Source organism: Pleurodeles waltl, chromosome 1_2 (assembly GCF_031143425.1).
Source record: "Pleurodeles waltl isolate 20211129_DDA chromosome 1_2, aPleWal1.hap1.20221129, whole genome shotgun sequence".
Lineage (NCBI taxonomy): Eukaryota > Metazoa > Chordata > Amphibia > Caudata > Salamandridae > Pleurodeles > Pleurodeles waltl.
The window spans coordinates 599,392,518-599,410,855 of NC_090437.1; the positions used below are offsets into that span (position 1 = coordinate 599,392,518).

The 18,338-nt window shown below is 50.8% G+C and overlaps 1 protein-coding gene across 2 annotated transcripts in view; it reads left to right on the top strand.

Moving 5' to 3' along the window:
- Positions 1 to 18,338, top strand: part of MFSD8 (major facilitator superfamily domain containing 8) — a 243,487-nt gene that overhangs the window by 21,904 nt on the left and 203,245 nt on the right. For both annotated transcript variants that reach the window (XM_069242303.1, XM_069242309.1), the window contains one exon: positions 15,801 to 15,892. In XM_069242303.1, the coding sequence (XP_069098404.1) occupies positions 15,801 to 15,892 (92 nt within the window). Of the gene's footprint in view, positions 1 to 15,800; positions 15,893 to 18,338 lie in introns of those variants that run through there.

The window sequence follows — 18,338 nt, forward strand, 5'->3', positions numbered from 1 at the left end:
GTTGGCAGCAAATATTTCAGCAAGGCCAAGTTGGTGATATGATCTAAGGAGAACTAGTGGCATGCATGGTCACTTGCTGGTTACTTGCCACCCACTCCTGTATACATTACAATAAAATGAACTACCTGCACTCATTTGAAGGAATAAGAAGGTTGTTTTAGCCACATCTCTACTCTCCTGCTGGCATAATGCCTAGCACCTCAAATGTGTTCTGCTTTCAGCCATGGGTCAGCAGTAAGGGTTGGGTTTGCAGGTTGGAGGGAGGCAACTAGTCATGTTGAAGTAGGACCTGGTCACATCCTTTTCACGTCTCTAAACTGGATATAAAATGTGTGTATATATTATTTTTCCCTATTATTTAATGGTTGGTCTTACTTTCACGCAGATAGGGTTGTAAAGGTTTTATTAGTCTGAATGTTTTCTCTCATGAATATAGTGTATTACATTTCTGTAAACCTAGTATGCTATATTAGTCACTATGCTTACTATCAGACACCAAAGTCTCGCTGACGTGTCCTTTCATCCAATTTCCCAGAGAAAAGGTCACAGTAACCTTAACTCGCAGTGAAAAAGCAAAAATGGGTGATGTTGCCTTTGAAGGAGATAGGAATGTTGGTACTCAAATGCTGGGATAATAAATGAGATATGTGAAACTGCATCAGTCACCCTAAGATGCTGCTTGTGGTTTTTGGTGCCATGAGTAACTAAATTTGCAGATATAAAATGAAAATTAGTTGATAAAATGTTATAAAGCATCACAAGAGGGGGCGTGGCCAAGATGGCGGTGCACTAGGACGTTCCTGCCCGAGCTCCGCCGCCCTGGACCGGAACGCCGACGACTGGCCTGACAGGGGGGCGTCCTGAGGCCCCCCCCCCTGAAGCGACAGGCGCTGCTCTTGGCTGGGGGCAGCCCGACAGAGGTTGGGCGGCGTGCGACGCTGCTCCTGGGGAAGGAGGAGTGGCCGGCCCCGAAACGTGTTCGGGGCCGTGGAGCGCCTTGGGCGGTGCCATGGGCTGCGAGATGGTGCCTTTCTTCGACGGCTGCCTGGGCCCTCTTTTGGAGGCACCGGAGCCCCAGAGGCATCTCGCTGGGACCCGTGAGCTGCGGTGGCATGGAGGGGGCCTAGACCCCGGGAGTAGTAGCCGCCCTGGGAGCGGAAGGCGCCCCCTTTGAAGGATCTGGTCGGGGGCTGGAGGGGAGCCCCCCTCCCCATAGGATCTCTCCAGGACCGTGGAGGGACCTGGAGGCGTGGGCAAATAGAGGAGAGGCCTTTTGTTGGACCTGGCTTTTTGACAGGGTCATCCCCAAACTTTTTGCCTCCTTCCTCCTATTTTTTCCGACCTGTTGTTGTTGGCTTTTGACCTCTGGGCACTTTACCACTGCTAACCAGTGCTAAAGTGCATATGCTCTCTGTGTAAATGGTACTATTGATTGGTTTATCCATGATTTGCTATTTAATTTACTTATAAGTCCCTAGTAGAGTGCACTATATGTGCCTAGGGCCTGTAGATTAAATGCTGCTAGTGGGCCTGCAGCACTGGTTGTGCCACCCACTTCAGTAGCCCCTTAACCCTGTCTCAGGCCTGCCATTACAAGGCCTGTGTGTGCAGTTTCACTGCCACTTCGACTTGGCATTTAAAAGTACTTGCCAAGCCTAGAACTCCCCTTTTTCTACATATAAGTCATCCCTAATGTGTGCCCTAGGTAACCCCTAGAGCAGGGTGCTGTGTAGGTAAAAGGCAGGACATGTACCTGTGTAGTTATATGTCCTGGTAGTGTAAAACTCCTAAATTCGTTTTTACACTACTGTGAGGCCTGCTCCCTTCATAGGCTAACATTGGGGCTGCCCTCATACACTGTTGAAGTGGCAGCTGCTGATCTGAAAGGAGCAGGAAGGTCATATTTAGTGTGGCCAGAATGGTAATATAAAGTCCTGCTGACTGGTGAAGTCGGATTTAATATTACTATTCTAGAAATGCCACTTTTAGAATGTGAGCATTTCTTTGCACTAAAATCTTGTTGTGCCCTTCAATCCACGTCTGGCTAGGTTTAGTTGACAGCTCCTTGTGCATTCACTCAGACACACCCCAAACACAGGGTACTCAGCCTCACTTGCATACATCTGCATTTTGACTGGGTCTTCCTGGGCTGGGAGGGCGGAGGGCCTGCCCTCACACAAAGGACTGCCACACCCCCTACTGGGACTCTGGCAGACAGGATTGAACTGAAAGGGGGCTTGGTGCATTTCTTAGACACTCTTTGAAGTCACCCCCACTTCAAAGGCACAACCTAGTATAAAACAGGGCATCTGCCCTACCTCATCAGACACTTGCTGGAGAAGAAACCTGAACCAGAAACTCCATCCTGCCAAGGAGAACTGCCTGGCTGCTCAAAGGACTCACCTGTCTGCTTTTCTACAAAGGACTGCTGCCTTGCTGTTGGCCTGCTGCCTTGCTGAACTGCCTGGCTGCTCAAAGGACTCACCTGTCTGCTTTTCTACAAAGGACTGCTGCCTTGCTGAACTCTTGTCTGGCTGTAAAAGTGCTCTCCAAGGGCTTGGATAGAGCTTGTCTCCTGTTCCCTGAAGTCTCAGGACCAAAAAGACTTCTCTCTTCCACTTGGACGCTCTGTGCGCCAAAATTTTCGACGCACAGCTTGTTCCGCGGCAAGAAAAACGCTGCACACCGACGCTGATCGACGCGACGCCTTCGGGACGACCGAAACTTTGATGCACGGCCTCGCAAGGACAACGCCGCCCGACTTCCCGGGAGAAATCGACGCGACGCCTGCCGTGAGATCGAAACTTTGACGCACGGCCTCGCAAGGACAACGCCGCCCGACTTCCCAGGAGAAATCGACGCGACGCCTGCCGTGAGATCAAAACTTTGACGCACGGCCTCGCAAGGACAACGCCGCCCGACTCCCCAGGAGAAATCGACGTGACGCCTGCCGTGAGATCGAAACTTCGACGCGCAGCCCCGCAGAACGACGCGCAGCCGGAAAACAAGCAGGAAAATCCACGCACAGACCCGGGACATCTGGTACTCCCCGCGGACCACAGAAAGAGACTGTCCGCGCGCCGGAAAACGACGCACGACTCCCCGCGTGGAAAATAACGCAAGTCCGTGTGTGCTGAGGAGAAATCGACGCACACACCAGTTTACCACGTACCTCTTCTCCTGTGGCCCTCTAAGGAGATTTTCCACCAGAAACCAGGTACTTTGTGTTTGAAAGAGACTTTGTTTACTTTCTAAAGACTTAAGACACTTTGGGGGTGATTCTCACCCTGGCGGGCGGCGGAGGCCGCCCGCCAGAGTTCCCCCCTCCAAAATACCGCTCTGCGGTCGAAAGACCGCTGAGGGTATTTTGGGTTTTGCACTGGGCTGGCGGGCGACCGCCAAAAGGCCGCCCGCCAGCCCAGTGCAAAACACCTTCCCACGAGGACGCCGGCTCAGAATTGAGCCGGCGGAGTGGGAAGGTGCGACGGGTGCAGTGGCACCCGTCGCGTATTTCAGTGTCTGCAAAGCAGACACTGAAATACGAAGTGGGGCCCCCAGGGGCCCCACGACAACCCATACCGCCATCCTGTTCCTGGCGGGCGAACCGCCAGGAACAGGATGGCGGTATGGGCTGTCAGAATCCCCATGGCGGTGCAGCGAGCTGCGCCGCCATGGAGGATTCTTAAGGGCAGCGGAAAACCGGTGGGAGACCGCCGGTTTTCCACTTCTGACCGCGGCAAAACCGCTGCGGTCAGAATGCCCTGCGGGGCACCGCCAGCCTGTTGGCGGTGCTCCCGCCAACCCTGGCCCCGGCGGTCCATGACCGACAGGGTCAGAATGACCCCCTTTATATAACTTTTCAGTGATATCTTTACAAATTCATATTGCAACTTTGATCGTTTTGACCTGAAGATACCCAGATAAATATTATATATTTTTCTAAACACTGTGTGGTGTATTTTTGTGGTGTTATGCTATGGTGTTGTATGATTTATTGCACAAATGCTTTACACATTGCCTTCTAAGTTAAGCCTGACTGCTCGTGCCAAGCTACCAGAGGGTGGGCACAGGCTGATTTTGGATTGTGTGTGACTTACCCTGACTAGAGTGAGGGTTCTTGCTTGGAGAGAGGGCAACCTGACTGCCAACCAAAAACCCCATTTCTAACATTGGTGATCAGCGGTGAGGATAGGACTTGTGTTTGTGCAGTGACATACAGTAGCTAAGTATTTCACTACCTACCCACAGTGGAAGGTCAACTTGATTTTTCATCTTTTTTGCCTTTGGTTCTCTGATGTCCTCCTGGATATACTATTGATATTTTGGACTTTGGATTTTGGTTTTTGCCAGTAAGACTTTATCAACAATGAGATTGCTTACCTACTCACTCTTTGTGCCTACTGACCACCTCACTAAGGCTGACCTAAGAAGGCTTTGCAGAAAATGGGGCCTTCCTGTATCAAGGAGGTCTACTAAGATGGAAATGCTACATGCCTACATAGTCTGGGGGGAAGAAAGATGGGCAGAGAGAGAGGCAGAAAAAAACCAAATGACTAAGTACCCCTCAGATGAGGAGGGGGACTGCTCAAATGAGGAGGAAGACTACTCAGATGAGGAAAGAGAACCAGTGAGAGATGAATGGCTCCTAGCTCTAGAGCGGTGTATGGAAGAGCTAGATGAGCAGCTTGAAAGGGCTGAGGCAGCAAGTCTCTTAGCCCTGGAAGAAGAAAAGATTGCAGCTCAAGAGCTGAGCTGTAAAGAGCTGAAACTGGAGGCCGGAAGGGCTGAGTCCAGTTCAGATGGTGGCAGCAAAAATCTTGCATCTAGTACTGCTGAAGAAGGGCACAAGCCCAGAGATGTGGTGCCCAACTTGAAGAAGGGAGTTGACACACCCCAGGCAGTTCAAGGGTATGAGGTAGCTCCCGTTATGCACAGGGTCCCTGAGAAGGATTGGGGAACTGGCACAGGGAGTCATATTCCTACTGGGGGGAGGGACACTTTACTGACTCTAGCAGAGAGTGACAGAGAAAAGGGTTCCCCCCTGGTGGACGTCCTGGATATAGAGTGTAGAGACATCCCAGAAGAGTATGGGTTGAGTGTCAGGGACAGACAGATACTGTCTCACCAGTCTCAGGAGGGTGAGGTAGAGTGCTTTTCCAAGTTTGAGTTACTGGGTGGTTGGGTGAAGGGTACTGTGGTTAATACATGTGAAGGGCAGAATGATGTAATTGCAGGAGAGCATATGTCTGGTCCTTATTTTCCAGAGCTACGCCAACACCAGGTGGAGTGTGAGTTCTCTGACCCCAGGGAACTTACAATGGAGGCAGACTTCTGGGTGAGTACCAGAGAGTCTGAAGAGGCATTTGGGGGTGCTCCTGAAGGGAGTGGTCTAGGTGGTTCCCAACCGAGTGAGGTGGGAAAGGATTGTAGTGTCCCAGGTAGGTCCCAGGTCCTAGAGGGTTCCATGAGGGAACACCAGGAAGGAAGCCTAGCCTGTACCGTAGGGCCACCTTTTGAGGGAAGCCCCGCAGTGTCAGAAGAACTTGGGGGGTGACTGTAGCCAGCATCCCAACAGTTCTGGTGTCTGGCAGTACCCCTCCTAGTGAGGGGGTGCAGAAGTCCAGACATAGGGTTGAGAGGGGGTTGCAGACCCCAGTGGAGGACCTTGAGAGTCAGGGGTCAGCTCTGAGAGCAGAGCCCCCCAGGAATGACCCAGGTGAAACCGTTTCTGGTTTGGGGGAAACCCAGACTCTGCCGGATGGGCAGAGGTCGGGAGACCTGCGCCAGCCAGACTCTTGTGTGGCCCTTGGGGACGGTGTGTCCCTTGTGGGGGGTGAGAGTGCCCCCCAGGAAGTCCTGGCATGCCAGGCAAAGATTCAACCTCAGGGTGGTGACTCTGGGTTGGATACCCAGGTTCAGAGGTTAAACTCTGACCTGGTGGGAGGTAGGTGTGCCTCCCAAGAAGTCCTGCTGTGCCAGGCAATTGTCCAACCTCAGAGTATTGACTCTGGGTTGGATGACCAGGTTCAGAGGTTAAACTCTGACCTGGTGGGGGGTAGGTGTGCCCCCCAGAAAGTCCTGGCGTGCCAGGCAATTGCCCAACCTCAGGGTGGTGACCCTGGGTTGGGGAACCAGGCTCAGAGGTTAAACTCTGACCTGGTGGGAGGTAGGTGTGCCTCCCTGGAAGTCCTGGCCTGCCAGGCAATGGTTCAACCTCAGGGTGGTGACACTCGGTTGGCTAACCAGGTTCAGAGGATAAACTCTGACCTGTTGGGGGGTAGGTGTGCCCCCCAGAAAGTCCTGGTATGCCAGGCAATGGTTCAACCTCAGGGTGGTGACTCGGGGTTGGACACCCAGGTTCAGAGGTTAACCTCTGACCTGGTGGGAGGTAGGTGTGCCTCCCAGGAAGTCCTGCTATGCCAGGCAGTTGTCCAACCTCAGGGTGTTGACTCTGGGTTGGATAACCGGGTTCAGAGGTTAAACTCTGACCTGGTGGGGGGTACTAGTGCCCCCCAGAAAGTCCTGGCGTGCCAGGCAATTGTTCAACCTCAGGGTGGTGACCCTGGGTTGGAGAACCAGGTTCAGAGGTTAACCTCTGACCTGGTGGGAGGTAGGTGTGCCTCCCAGAAAGTCCTGGTGTGCCAGGCAGTTGCCCAACCTCAGGGTGGTGACCCTAGGTTGGAGAACCAGGTTCAGAGGTTAAACTCTGACCTGGTGGAGGGTCAGTGTGCCCTCCAGGAAGTCCTGGCGTGCCAGGCAATTATTCAACTTCAGGGTGGTGACTCTGAGTTGAATGGCCAAGTTCAGAGGTTAAACTCTGACCTGGTGGAGGGTCAGTGTGCCCTCCAGGAAGTCCTGGCGTGTCAGGCAATTGTTCAACTTCAGGGTGGTGACTCTGAGTTGAATGGTCAGGTGCAGAGGTTAAACTCTGACCTGGTGGGGGGTAGGTGTGCCTCCCAGAAAGTCTGGGTTTGCCAGGCAGTTATCCAGTCTGAGGGTACAGACCCTGGGCTGGAAGACCAGGTTCAGGGTGTCCCCCCGGACCTGGAGGGAGGGGCTACTGATAACAGTGCCCCTACCATGTTGTCTTCTGAGGAGGCCACTCCTAGTTGGAGGGTGCTGGACCCCAGAAGGGAGGGCAGGGGGAGGGAAGCCTCACCCCGGGCCCTAGTCCAACCTGAAGGTACAGACCCCAGGTTGGAGGGCCATTTGCAGGTTAACAGCCCTGCACTGGTGGAGGAATGGTACAGGGCGACTTCTATAAGCACCCTGACCATGTTGGACTCTGGGGGTACTGCTCCAGGAGGGAGGGTACAGAGCCCCAGAGGGGAGGACCAGGTTCAGGCTGTCATCCCTGATCTGGTGGAAGGGAGAGTGGTTAAAGGGTGCCCAGCACCTGGGGCTACCGCCCCCCACTCTCCACAGCCACAGTGGTGGGAGAGCTTTGAGAGGCCTGGGGCCTGGCTCTCATCCCTGGCAGCTGTCAGTAACCACTGTGGCTTGCTGTCCGGGTGGACAGAGTTATCCCTGGGGAGTGGACAAGTGTAACACACCGGGGGTAGAGTGGGCAACACCACTGTGTTGGTCATGGTGGTACTATCCTGCTCCTGGGATACATCTGTGAGCAAAGTAAGGTTAGGTGCTGCACAGATGGGATCCGCAGGTAAGGAGAAAGGTTCCCCATGGGTTGGCTTAGTGGGCCCTGAGAGTATGGACAGAGGGATCCAATTGGAGTCAGGAAGGTGAAGAACTGGAGCATGCCCCTGCTGTTGTGGGCCTGGGTCCTTGTTCTGTCGCCTCAAACAGGGAAGTACATCAGGATAGTGATTGTTCTCCCCTGGCTTTAGGCTGGTAGGGGGTCATGTTGGACCTGGCTTTTTGACAGGGTCATCCCCAAACTTTTTTCCTCCTTCCTCCTATTTTTTCTGACCTGTTGTTGTTGGCTTTTGACCTCTGGTCACTTTACCACTGCTAACCAGTGCTAAAGTGCATATGCTCTCTGTGTAAATGGTACTATTGATTGGTTTATCCATGATTGGCTATTTAATTTACTTATAAGTCCCTAGTAGAGTGCACTATATGTGCCTAGGGCCTGTAGATTAAATGCTGCTAGTGGGCCTGCAGCACTGGTTGTGCCACCCACTTCAGTAGCCCCTTAACCCTGTCTCAGGCCTGCCATTGCAAGGCCTGTGTGTGCAGTTTCACTACCACTTCAACATGGCATTTAAAAGTACTTGCCAAGCCTAGAACTCCCCCTTTTCTACATATAAGTCATCCCTAATGTGTGCCCTAGGTAACCCCTAGAGCAGGGTGCTGTGTAGGTAAAAGGCAGGACATGTACCTGTGTAGTTATATGTCCTGGTAGTGTAAAATTCCTAAATTAGTTTTTACACTACTGTGAGGCCTGCTCCCTTCATAGGCTAACATTGGGGTTGCCCTCATACACTGTTGAAGTGGCAGCTGCTGATCTGAAAGGAGCAGGAAGGTCATATTTTGTATGGCCAGAATGGTAATATAAAGTCCTGCTGACTGGTGAAGTCGGATTTAATATTACTTTTCTAGAAATACCACTTTTAGAAAGTGAGCATTTCTTTGCACTAAAATCTTGTTGTGCCCTTCAATCCACGTCTGGCTAGGTTTAGTTGACAGCTCCTTGTGCATTCACTCAGACACACCCCAAACACAGGGTACTCAGCCTCACTTGCATACATCTGCATTTTGACTGGGTCTTCCTGGGCTGGGAGGGTGGAGGGCCTGCCCTCACACAAAGGACTGCCACACCCCCTACTGGGACTCTGGCAGACAGGATTGAACTGAAATGGGGCTTGGTGCATTTCTTAGACACTCTTTGAAGTCACCCCCACTTCAAAGGCACAACCTAGTATAAAACAGGGCCTCTGCCCTACCTCATCAGACACTTGCTGGAAAAGAAACCTGAACCAGAAACTACATCCTACCAAGAAGAACTGCCTGGCTGCTCAAAGGACTCACCCGTCTGCTTTTCTACAAAGGACTGCTGCCTTGCTGTTGGCCTGCTGCCTTGCTGAACTGCGTGGCTGCTCAAAGGACTCACCTGTCTGCTTTTCTACAAAGGACTGCTGCCTTGCTGTTGGCCTGCTGCCTTGCTGAACTCTTGTCTGGCTGTAAAAGTGCTCTCCAAGGGCTTGGATAGAGCTTGCCTCCTGTTGCCTGAAGTCTCAGGACCAAAAAGACTTCTCTCTTCCACTTGGACGCTCCGTGCGCCGAAATTTTCGACGCACAGCTTGTTCCGCGGCAAGAAAAACGCCGCACACCGACGCTGATCGACGCGACGCCTTCGGGACTACCGAAACTTTAACGCACGGCCTCGCAAGGACAACGCCGCCTGACTTCCCAGGAGAAATCGACGCGACGCCTGCCGTGAGATCAAAACTTTGACGCACGACCTCGCAAGGACAACGCCGCCCGACTCCCCAGGAGAAATCGACGCGACGCCTGCTGTGAGATCGAAACTTCGACGCGCAGCCCCGCAGAACGACGCGCAGCCGGAAAACAAGCAGGAAAATCCACGCACAGACCCGGGACATCTGGTACTCCCCGCGGACCACAGAAAGAGACTGTCCGCGCGCCGGAAAACGACGCACGACTCCCCGCGTGGAAAATAACAATGCAAGTCCGTGTGTGCTGAGGAGAAATCGACGCACACACCAGTTTTCCACGTACCTCTTCTCCTGTGGCACTCTAAGGAGATTTTCCACCAGAAACCAGGTACTTTGTGTTTGAAAGAGACTTTGTTTACTTTCTAAAGACTTAAGACACTTTATATCACTTTTCAGTGATATCTTTACAAATTCATATTGCAACTTTGATCGTTTTGACCTGAAGATACCCAGATAAATATTATATATTTTTCTAAACACTGTGTGGTGTATTTTTGTGGTGTTATGCTATGGTGTTGTATGATTTATTGCACAAATGCTTTACACATTGCCTTCTAAGTTAAGCCTGACTGCTCGTGCCAAGCTACCAGAGGGTGGGCACAGGCTGATTTTGGATTGTGTGTGACTTACCCTGACTAGAGTGAGGGTTCTTGCTTGGGCAGAGGGCAGCCTGACTGCCAACCAAAAACCCCATTTCTAACACCTTTGTTTGGTCCTGAGGTCATCATACTCACCAGCATGGACCACAAGTAAGTGCGGGCCCCTGTGCGAGGCGGCAGAGGCTACAAAAGGCGAAGATCCGTGGGAGGAGGCTCCACAGTGCGAAGGCCAGGCGCAATCTTTGACACGGAGACACCTGGGGATTTTTTTCCGGACTGAGCTTTTGGAGAGACTTGGGGTGGTGACCGGGCGAGCCGAGTCCGTGCCCGTGAGCCATGGCGGCGTCCAAATCCAAGCGGGAACGCTCAGTGAGAGAAATGTTGACAGGGGCCCGCTTGGCATCAGGGGGCACGGCTGAGGATCCACTGGCGACGAGACCCCCGGAGGGTCGGACGGAGATGGAGTCGAATGAGGGCTCCCCAGTCACGAAGGGCTTTTTGACCTCCCTGTTCGATTCGCTCCAGAGCGACATCCAGGAACTTCGGAGGGACATATCCCAGGAGGTGAAGGAGCTGCGAGGAGAGGTTACCTCCCTGGGAGATCGAGTAGCGCAGCTAGAAGATGGCGAAATTCCTCGAGGTGAAGAGGTGGCGGGTCTGCAGCAGGAGGTCGTTCGTCTCCGAGAGCAGCAGGACCTCCTCCAGATAGCGGTCGAGGACTTGGAAAATCGTTCAAGGAGACAAAATATCTGCATCAGAGGTGCTCCGGTGGGGGCGGAAAAGGAGGACATTGGAGAGTACGTGGTGGGCCTGTTTCGCTCTCTGCTGGGCCCGGTGGACACTCAGGAGATAGTCCTGGACAGAGTTCACCGGGTGGGCCGCGCTGGTGGCCCTGGAGACCGCTCCCCAGATATCCTGGCCTGTCTCCACAATTTTGTGCTTAAAGAAACGATCCTGCAGCGGGCTCGCAATCTTCAGCAGGTACTTTTTAGAGGACATGAGCTTCAATTATTCCACGACCTCTCTGTGCGGACCCTGCTGAGGCGGAGAGAATTTAGACCTATTACGGAGCACTTGCGGGTGCATGATGTGTCTTACTCCTGGGGCCACCCGTTCCGCTTGGTCTTCCGTTGGGAGGAACGGCTCCGGTAGGTGAGATCCGTTTCGGAAGCATTTCGGATCTTGGGCTTGGAGGAGAACTGCCAGGACGCGAGCGAGAGGGCGGCCTTGCCTGTGGGGGGCCCCCCACGTTGGCGGCGGAAGGAGAAAAGACGGAAACTGCAGCGCCGTATGGCCTCGGAGCTGAGGTCGGAGCGGGAATCCGTTCTGAACATCGTGGCCGCCGGAATTTCAGCCTAGAGGAGGGGGGTATGACTGACCCGAACTGCAGATGGCCTTGATGCTGACGGCTTGTCGGCGCTGAGGAGGGTCGGGGCGGCGGGGGCATTGGACCTGGTTTACCAAACATAGATAGTTCTGCGGCCCTGTGGACACATTTCCTTGTGAAATTGGATGCGCGAGGACTTTTTGCTTGTGAGCACCTGTTGTGCGCATTGTTTGAATGTTGTTGTGTTTCCCTGCGATGCTGGCTTCTGTGTGGAGATAGTCTCAGGCCTTGATGTTTCAGATGGTTCATCTTCTGGTCCGGGGGGTGTTCTTCCTGTGGGGCCCCTTCCTTTTTGAATGCTTCTCTCATTATAGGGTATGATTATTAAATATACAAGCTTGAATGTCCGAGGGCTTAATAATCCTACGAAGAGGCTAGCCATCCTGTCTGCCTTAGAGAGGTCGGGGAGTCATATATGTCTGCTGCAGGAGACACATCTCGTCCCAAAAGATATTTACTTCATGCGCTCTAAGTGGTTCCCTAGGCAGTTCTGGTCTTTGGCATCAACGAAACATGCAGGGGTTGCGATACTGTTGGCGCGCTGATTCCCTGGGGAAGTGGTGACAAAACTGCATGAGGTGCAAGGTAGGCTTTTAGCCATGAGATTGAGACTGTTTTTTTTCCCTTCACTACTGCTTCTATATATGCGCCTAATTCCCAGCAGGAAGTTTTCCTAAAACAGGCTTTGACCCCGCTGTTACAATCTCCGGACGGTGCTATCCTGGTGGGGGGTGATTTTAACCTGGTGATGGATGGGGATTTGGATCGCTCAGGTCACCGGTATGGGCAGACGGGGTCAATGACAGCGGCGGGTCGTCAATGGCTGAGTGAGTGTGGCCTGGAGGATGTGTGGAGGAGGGCGCACCCCACGTTAAGGGACTATTCCTTTTACTCAGCAGCGACCAAGACATATGCTAGGCTTGATCTTTTCTTGGCCTCGCAGGAGTTTCTTCCCCGGGTTAGGGAGTCAGTGATCGAGCCTCGAGCTTTGTCGGATCACGCTCCGGTTACTGTTGAGGTTGCCATGAGTATGGAGCGCGTGGGCGTATTGGAGTGGCGATTCAGGGACTCGATGCTTCAGAACGGTGCAACAGTAGAGGCAATTCGTAGTGCAATAATAGATTACCTTAGCCATAATGATGATGGGACCACTTGTTTGGCGACGCTGTGGGAGGCACTGAAGGTGGTATTGAGGGGTGAGGTGATGTCCCTGTCCGCAAGAGATAATAAAGCAAGGAGTGCACTAAGAGTCTGGCGAGAGCTTGAGAAAGTGAGGAAGCAGCTGGGGCGGTTGGATTGGGACAGGGCAGAGTATGTGGTAGTGAGCCTTAAGCATAAGTATTATATAGGGAGCAACAGATGTGGGAGGCTGCTGGCACATCGGTTGCGAGCGCAGCGCGCGGCGTCAATGCTAAAAATGGTTCGCTCCCCCTCGGGAGCGGAAGCGCGCACAAGCGACCAAATTGCGGAGGCCTTTGCGGAATTCTATCGGGGACTATATGGGGCGGAGGACCCCGGTAATGCATCTCCGAAGGCCTTCCTAGAGGGTATAGCAATTACTTCTTTGACTGAGAGAGAGGCGACCTCATTAGATCAACCTATAAGGGCGGAAGAGGTCATATCAGCAATTTCACGTTTGCAGGTCGGGAAGTCACCTGGCCCTGATGGTTTTTCAGCACTTTTTTTATAAGACCTTCTGTGTGGAACTTGTACCAATATTATTGCGACTCTTCAATTCCTTTCGGCAGACGGGGGCTCTCACAGCCAGCATGCTGGATGCCACGATTGTGGTTATCCCGAAACCAGGGAAGGATCCCGAGGAGTGCGCTTCCTACAGGCCCATTTCCCTCTTGAATATCTATGCCAAACTGTTCACTGGCATACTCGCACACCGTCTCAATTATTACCTGCCGGGCCTTGTGGATCCCGACCAAGCAGGATTTATACCGCATAGACAGTGTAGTGATAACACTAAGAGGCTGCTCCATCTATTGGATAAAACTAATCGCTCACGCAGGGAGGCGCTTTTTCTCTCTATCGATGCCGAAAAGGCGTTCGATAGGGTTTATTGGCCATACCTGTTCAGGGTGCTTGAACGATTTGGACTGGGCCCGGGTTTCATGGCATGGATCTGTTGTATCTATCAGGCGCCCCAGCGGCGGTCCGGGTCAACGGGATGCTTTCGTTGCCGTTCTCAATTGAAAGAGGGACCCGGCAGGGGTGCCCGCTTTCGCCTCTCCTGTTTGCGCTTTATATGGAACCCATGGCGCAGCGGCTTCGTGATAACCCTCAGATCAAGGGAGTGAAGTTTGGGGGAGATGAGCACACCATTTCATTGTACGCGGATGATGTGATTCTTACCCTCGCAGAGCCTGCGACCTCATTGCCTGCACTAATGGAGATATTGGATGAATTTGGGCGGATCTCGGGATTCCGGATGAACATGTTAAAGTCTCAGGCCATGAGCAGGTTTGTTAGCGTCGAACATGAAAGAGATCTGAAGGCCCGATTTCACTTTATATGGTCTCAAAACTCCCGTACTTGGGGATTGACTTAGGGTCCACTGTTGCCCATACGGCGACGTTGAATTACACTAAACTGACCCGGGAGGTGCAGCGCGACCTAAAGACATGGGGGAGACTTAACCTGTCTTGGCTGGGCAGGGTGGCAGCGGTGAAGATGACTATCTTACCACGCGTTCTGTACGTGTTCCAGGCACTTCCGGTGGCGCCCCCGCCACGGACGATAGCAGCCCTCCAAACAGCGGTTCTAAAATTTATTTGGGAAGTTAGGGCGCCGCGGTTACCGCGTCGGGTGTTGTATCGCCCTAAGCAGGAGGGAGGACTGGCGGTCCCGTGCCTTCTACGATACTTTCAGGCTGCACTATTGCGTTTTCTATTAGAATGGAGTTGCTCGTCTTCCGAGAAACATTGGTGTTTAATGCATCAAGCGGTGGCGAGTTCCCATATATGGAAAGAGCCCTGGCTCCGCCGCCGCCATAGAGCGCGGGGGGTTGTATGCGTCCCCGGTCACGGAGGTGTCGATGAGGGTATGGGATGGGGTTGCTAGCAGACTGGGCTTGACGTCATTCCCGTCCCCAATGACTCCCTTAGGTGCGAACCCTGATTTTGGCCCGGGCCTGCAATGGGAGGCATTACAACGTTGGTATAAAGGGGGCTGCAAAAGGGTAGGTTACCTTTTTGACGAGCAGGGGGTAATCTCCTTCGACCAGATGTGGGAGGCATATGGCTTAACGGAGGCAGACAGGATGATGTATTACCAAATACGGCACTGGGCCATGTTGCCAACCAATAGAGCATTAATAGATAGGCCGTTAACACCGTTTGAAAAATGGATCTTAGTAAAAAAGGACTATAAGCAGGTGATTTCGGAGCTCTACGGTCTCCTAAGGGGGGAAGCCTGTTCGTCTAAGACTAAGGGTTAGCTGAGGTGGGAGAGGGAACTGGAGAGAGAGTTTTCTGAGGAGGAATGGGAGGGCATTTTCTCCAGAACTCACCACACGGCCTACAGTGCGGCAGGCACAGAGACAGCCTATAAGGTGGCCTCCTACTGGTACTATACCCCAGCAAGGATTCATGCCTGGGATCCCACTAAGTCTAGCCTTTGTTTGAGGGGTTGCGGGGGTGGAGGGTCGCTTGTGCACTTACTATGGCATTGCCCCAAGCTTCATCGGTACTGGGAGAATATTATAGATACTATTGATGCAGCGTTTGATACTCAGATCCCCAGATTTCCTGCATATACTTTGCTGGGCCTGCCTAACCCGCTTACCTTCCCCCTGAGATCACTGAAGGGGCAGCAGATGGCCTTGGCCTTGAACGCGGCACTGCAGCTGTTGTTGGCCGTGTGGGGGACTGACAAGATCCCGACAGTAACCTCATGGCTCCACAAGTTGTGCTTCATTCTCGCTATGGAAAAGCTCACTTTAGCTTCACAGCAACGCAGTGGCGAATTTAAGGAACTCTGGCAACCATTCTTACAACTACTATCCACGGAGTTCACAGAATTGACATATCCGGCCTATCTGAGGGTGCTGGAGTTGATTTGAGCGAAAGGGAGTGAGTGAGCATTAGAGATCTATACGTAGGACCAATATCACATTGGATCAAGGCTTGGGGCTGAGTGATGGCTGCAGGATGTGCCAACAGCAGGGAAACAATGTTAAAATTTTGTTCATGTTTATTGTCAGTATACATGGACCATGCCTCATTCTTCGGCAACTGTACTACTTTGATACAATGCATATGTGATGTTTATAATTGAAAATAATAATAAACAGATTTGATCTATAAAGCATCACGAGACACCCATTTTACCCAAATCATACTCCTTGTTAATAAAATCTCTAACATATATATGTCTGTTTTTCTTTAGCTATGGGGATTTTGTGGAAACTAGCCAGCACTTTAGGAGCAGATGGTGGTCCATTCGAATCATGTATCTTACTATGTTTCTCAGCAGTGTAGGTGAGTAAACATGCTTTCGATAAAGTATATTGTGCATGCATGACGTGTCTTACTTGGAGCCTTGGCTGCCAAACAATGTTCTTCTTTATCTTTTTTAGAATTACATTCTATATATTTTTTGAAATATGATTGCAGATTGGAGAATAAACTTGCATCAATGTATGAACTAAACGAAGATTGTAAATATATCTGTTTTGCTATGTCCATTTGGCCCTCCGCCTTTTGTGCATTTACGATATTGCCACCATTCTCACTTCCTGTTCCAATGTGCAAGGAAATGCAAAGTCGTTCATTGCCTTGTGTCCACCTACTCATTTGGTGCTGTCCTTTTAAACCTTACTATCTGTTCAGCCAATTGGAAATCAAATGAAATGAGTACCCGATCAGCAGCAGCATTGTATAGTTATGCTAATATGACTTACAAACTGTACAGTCCTTTTCAGTCAGCTGATTACTTGTTTCTGTTCCGTAATGCTCGCGACAGCTATGTATATTGGAATTGGACCACGAATGCCTTTTATCGGTGGCTATTGTAACTTGCATGAGGGGAGAATGACTTGGAAAGACCTACGGACATAAATACTTACCTTTCGTACGCGTTGGACTCCAATCCATCATGGTTCTCTCCGGGCGCAATGCTATATTATGTGTAACTACTGATGCCTTTATAAATCCTTCTGTGTACACAAAGTTATTTATTCTTATTACTGACTGAGCTGATCACTGGGGGAAAGAAAACTAAAACTGACTCATCAATCTATTCAACTCCAGCTTCCTAAAACACATAAAAAAGCCACACATCGTGGTTTCTGAGACAGCATTCATAAACCTTGGCTGCAGTGTGGTAAGGGCACGTGATGGTGGTAAAGGTTCAGTTTTATAGATTGTTTTTTCAAAATACAATAGATGAGTGCTGCTCTCACCGGCGTTGGCCTTTGTACACGCAAAATATCACTTTGTGAATATTAGCAAGTTATCGTGCAAAACACCATAATTCAAAATTAAACATACAAATAACAATTATGTAAATCATTACTTTTTTATTATGTGATTTAATCAGAATTTCTTAGTTTTTTGATACATAGAATTTATTTGTTCCTTTATCCAAGAATCCTGCATATCTTCCCATCAAGTGCAAAAGAACCTGACACTTTTAACCCCTCCTACCAGTCCTGCCTACTTAGTGTTGTGAATCAAATGAAACGTTCCTTGGTGGACTGTCTGGATCATCTTAAAAAATAAAAATAAAACTAGTTCTATTTAGAGGTGCACTAATAACCACGTCCTGTGAATTCACGGTCAACTTTATCCACAAGGGGACTAGGCAGCTTCTCATAACAGGTGACAGTGAACTGATAACTGTGCATAGAGACTGGTGTTGGGAAAAAGTGTGAAAATGGATCTGATTGAGTCACTGGATGCCTATATTCTTTGAAGTGGTCTACAGTGTACAGTTGAAACCATATAGAATATCGGCTAGAGGAAACTGCCCAGAGGTGAAGAGTGCTACCCGTGGAGTTGCATATGTAGCGTATGCTTTCTTTAGTCCACTTAGCGGTATTTTGCAGCCAGCCATGGTGTATACGTGGCAGAGTGCATTCAAAAGTGGCAGTAGCAACTCTTAAAATTGGCACTATACATCCAGGTGGTTCTGAAGAATTCCCTCCATGGAAGCATGAGCAAACCCATCAGAATAGACATTATACAGCCAGCCATAGTATCTTCTAAGATGAAACTACCTTGGATGCATTGATAGCAACCTATGGGAATGGTAATTATGCATCCAGCTGCATTATATGTTCTGAGCAATTCAGTCAGGCATAGGAGAGGCACAGTCATTATTCAAACAGGCCGAGTATAACTGTTGGGGTCTAGCATGGAGCAGCAAAGGAACACTGTTTATACAACCAACATTGATAAATATTCTGAGTAGGGAGAATGGGAAGGACGACTGACGAGTAAAGGGTTTGTTAGATATTGGGTGGATGAAAGATCCACACATGCGTTGATTGCTGCAATCCACTGGAGTAGGTGTCACCCCAGAAGAGACGATGGGGGTGGAGGTTTAGCTATTGACTAACCTTGTGTGACACTATAATTAGATTAGGAGGATGAGAGGGAGACCTAGGAAGGTAGGATCGACAGAAGGGATAGAGGGAAAAAAGAGAAGAGTTTGTGGCACTTGGCTCTGCCTCGTCCTAATGGCTAAACATGGAAGATGCCCTGATCATCTTCTCCCTTCACCTGGGCGTTTGGGCTGGGTACCCTGGAAAGGAGGTGCTATGTAAATTGTGAGCAGAGGCTGAAGGGTGAGGTGATACTGATTAATCGCACTAATGGGATGGAGAAGATGCAACCAATGGGCTTTGTGCACACAAAGAAAGAACAACAGCTACCTATAAAGAAAAATGTACAAATGTAATTGCAGTATAGGAGATATATAATC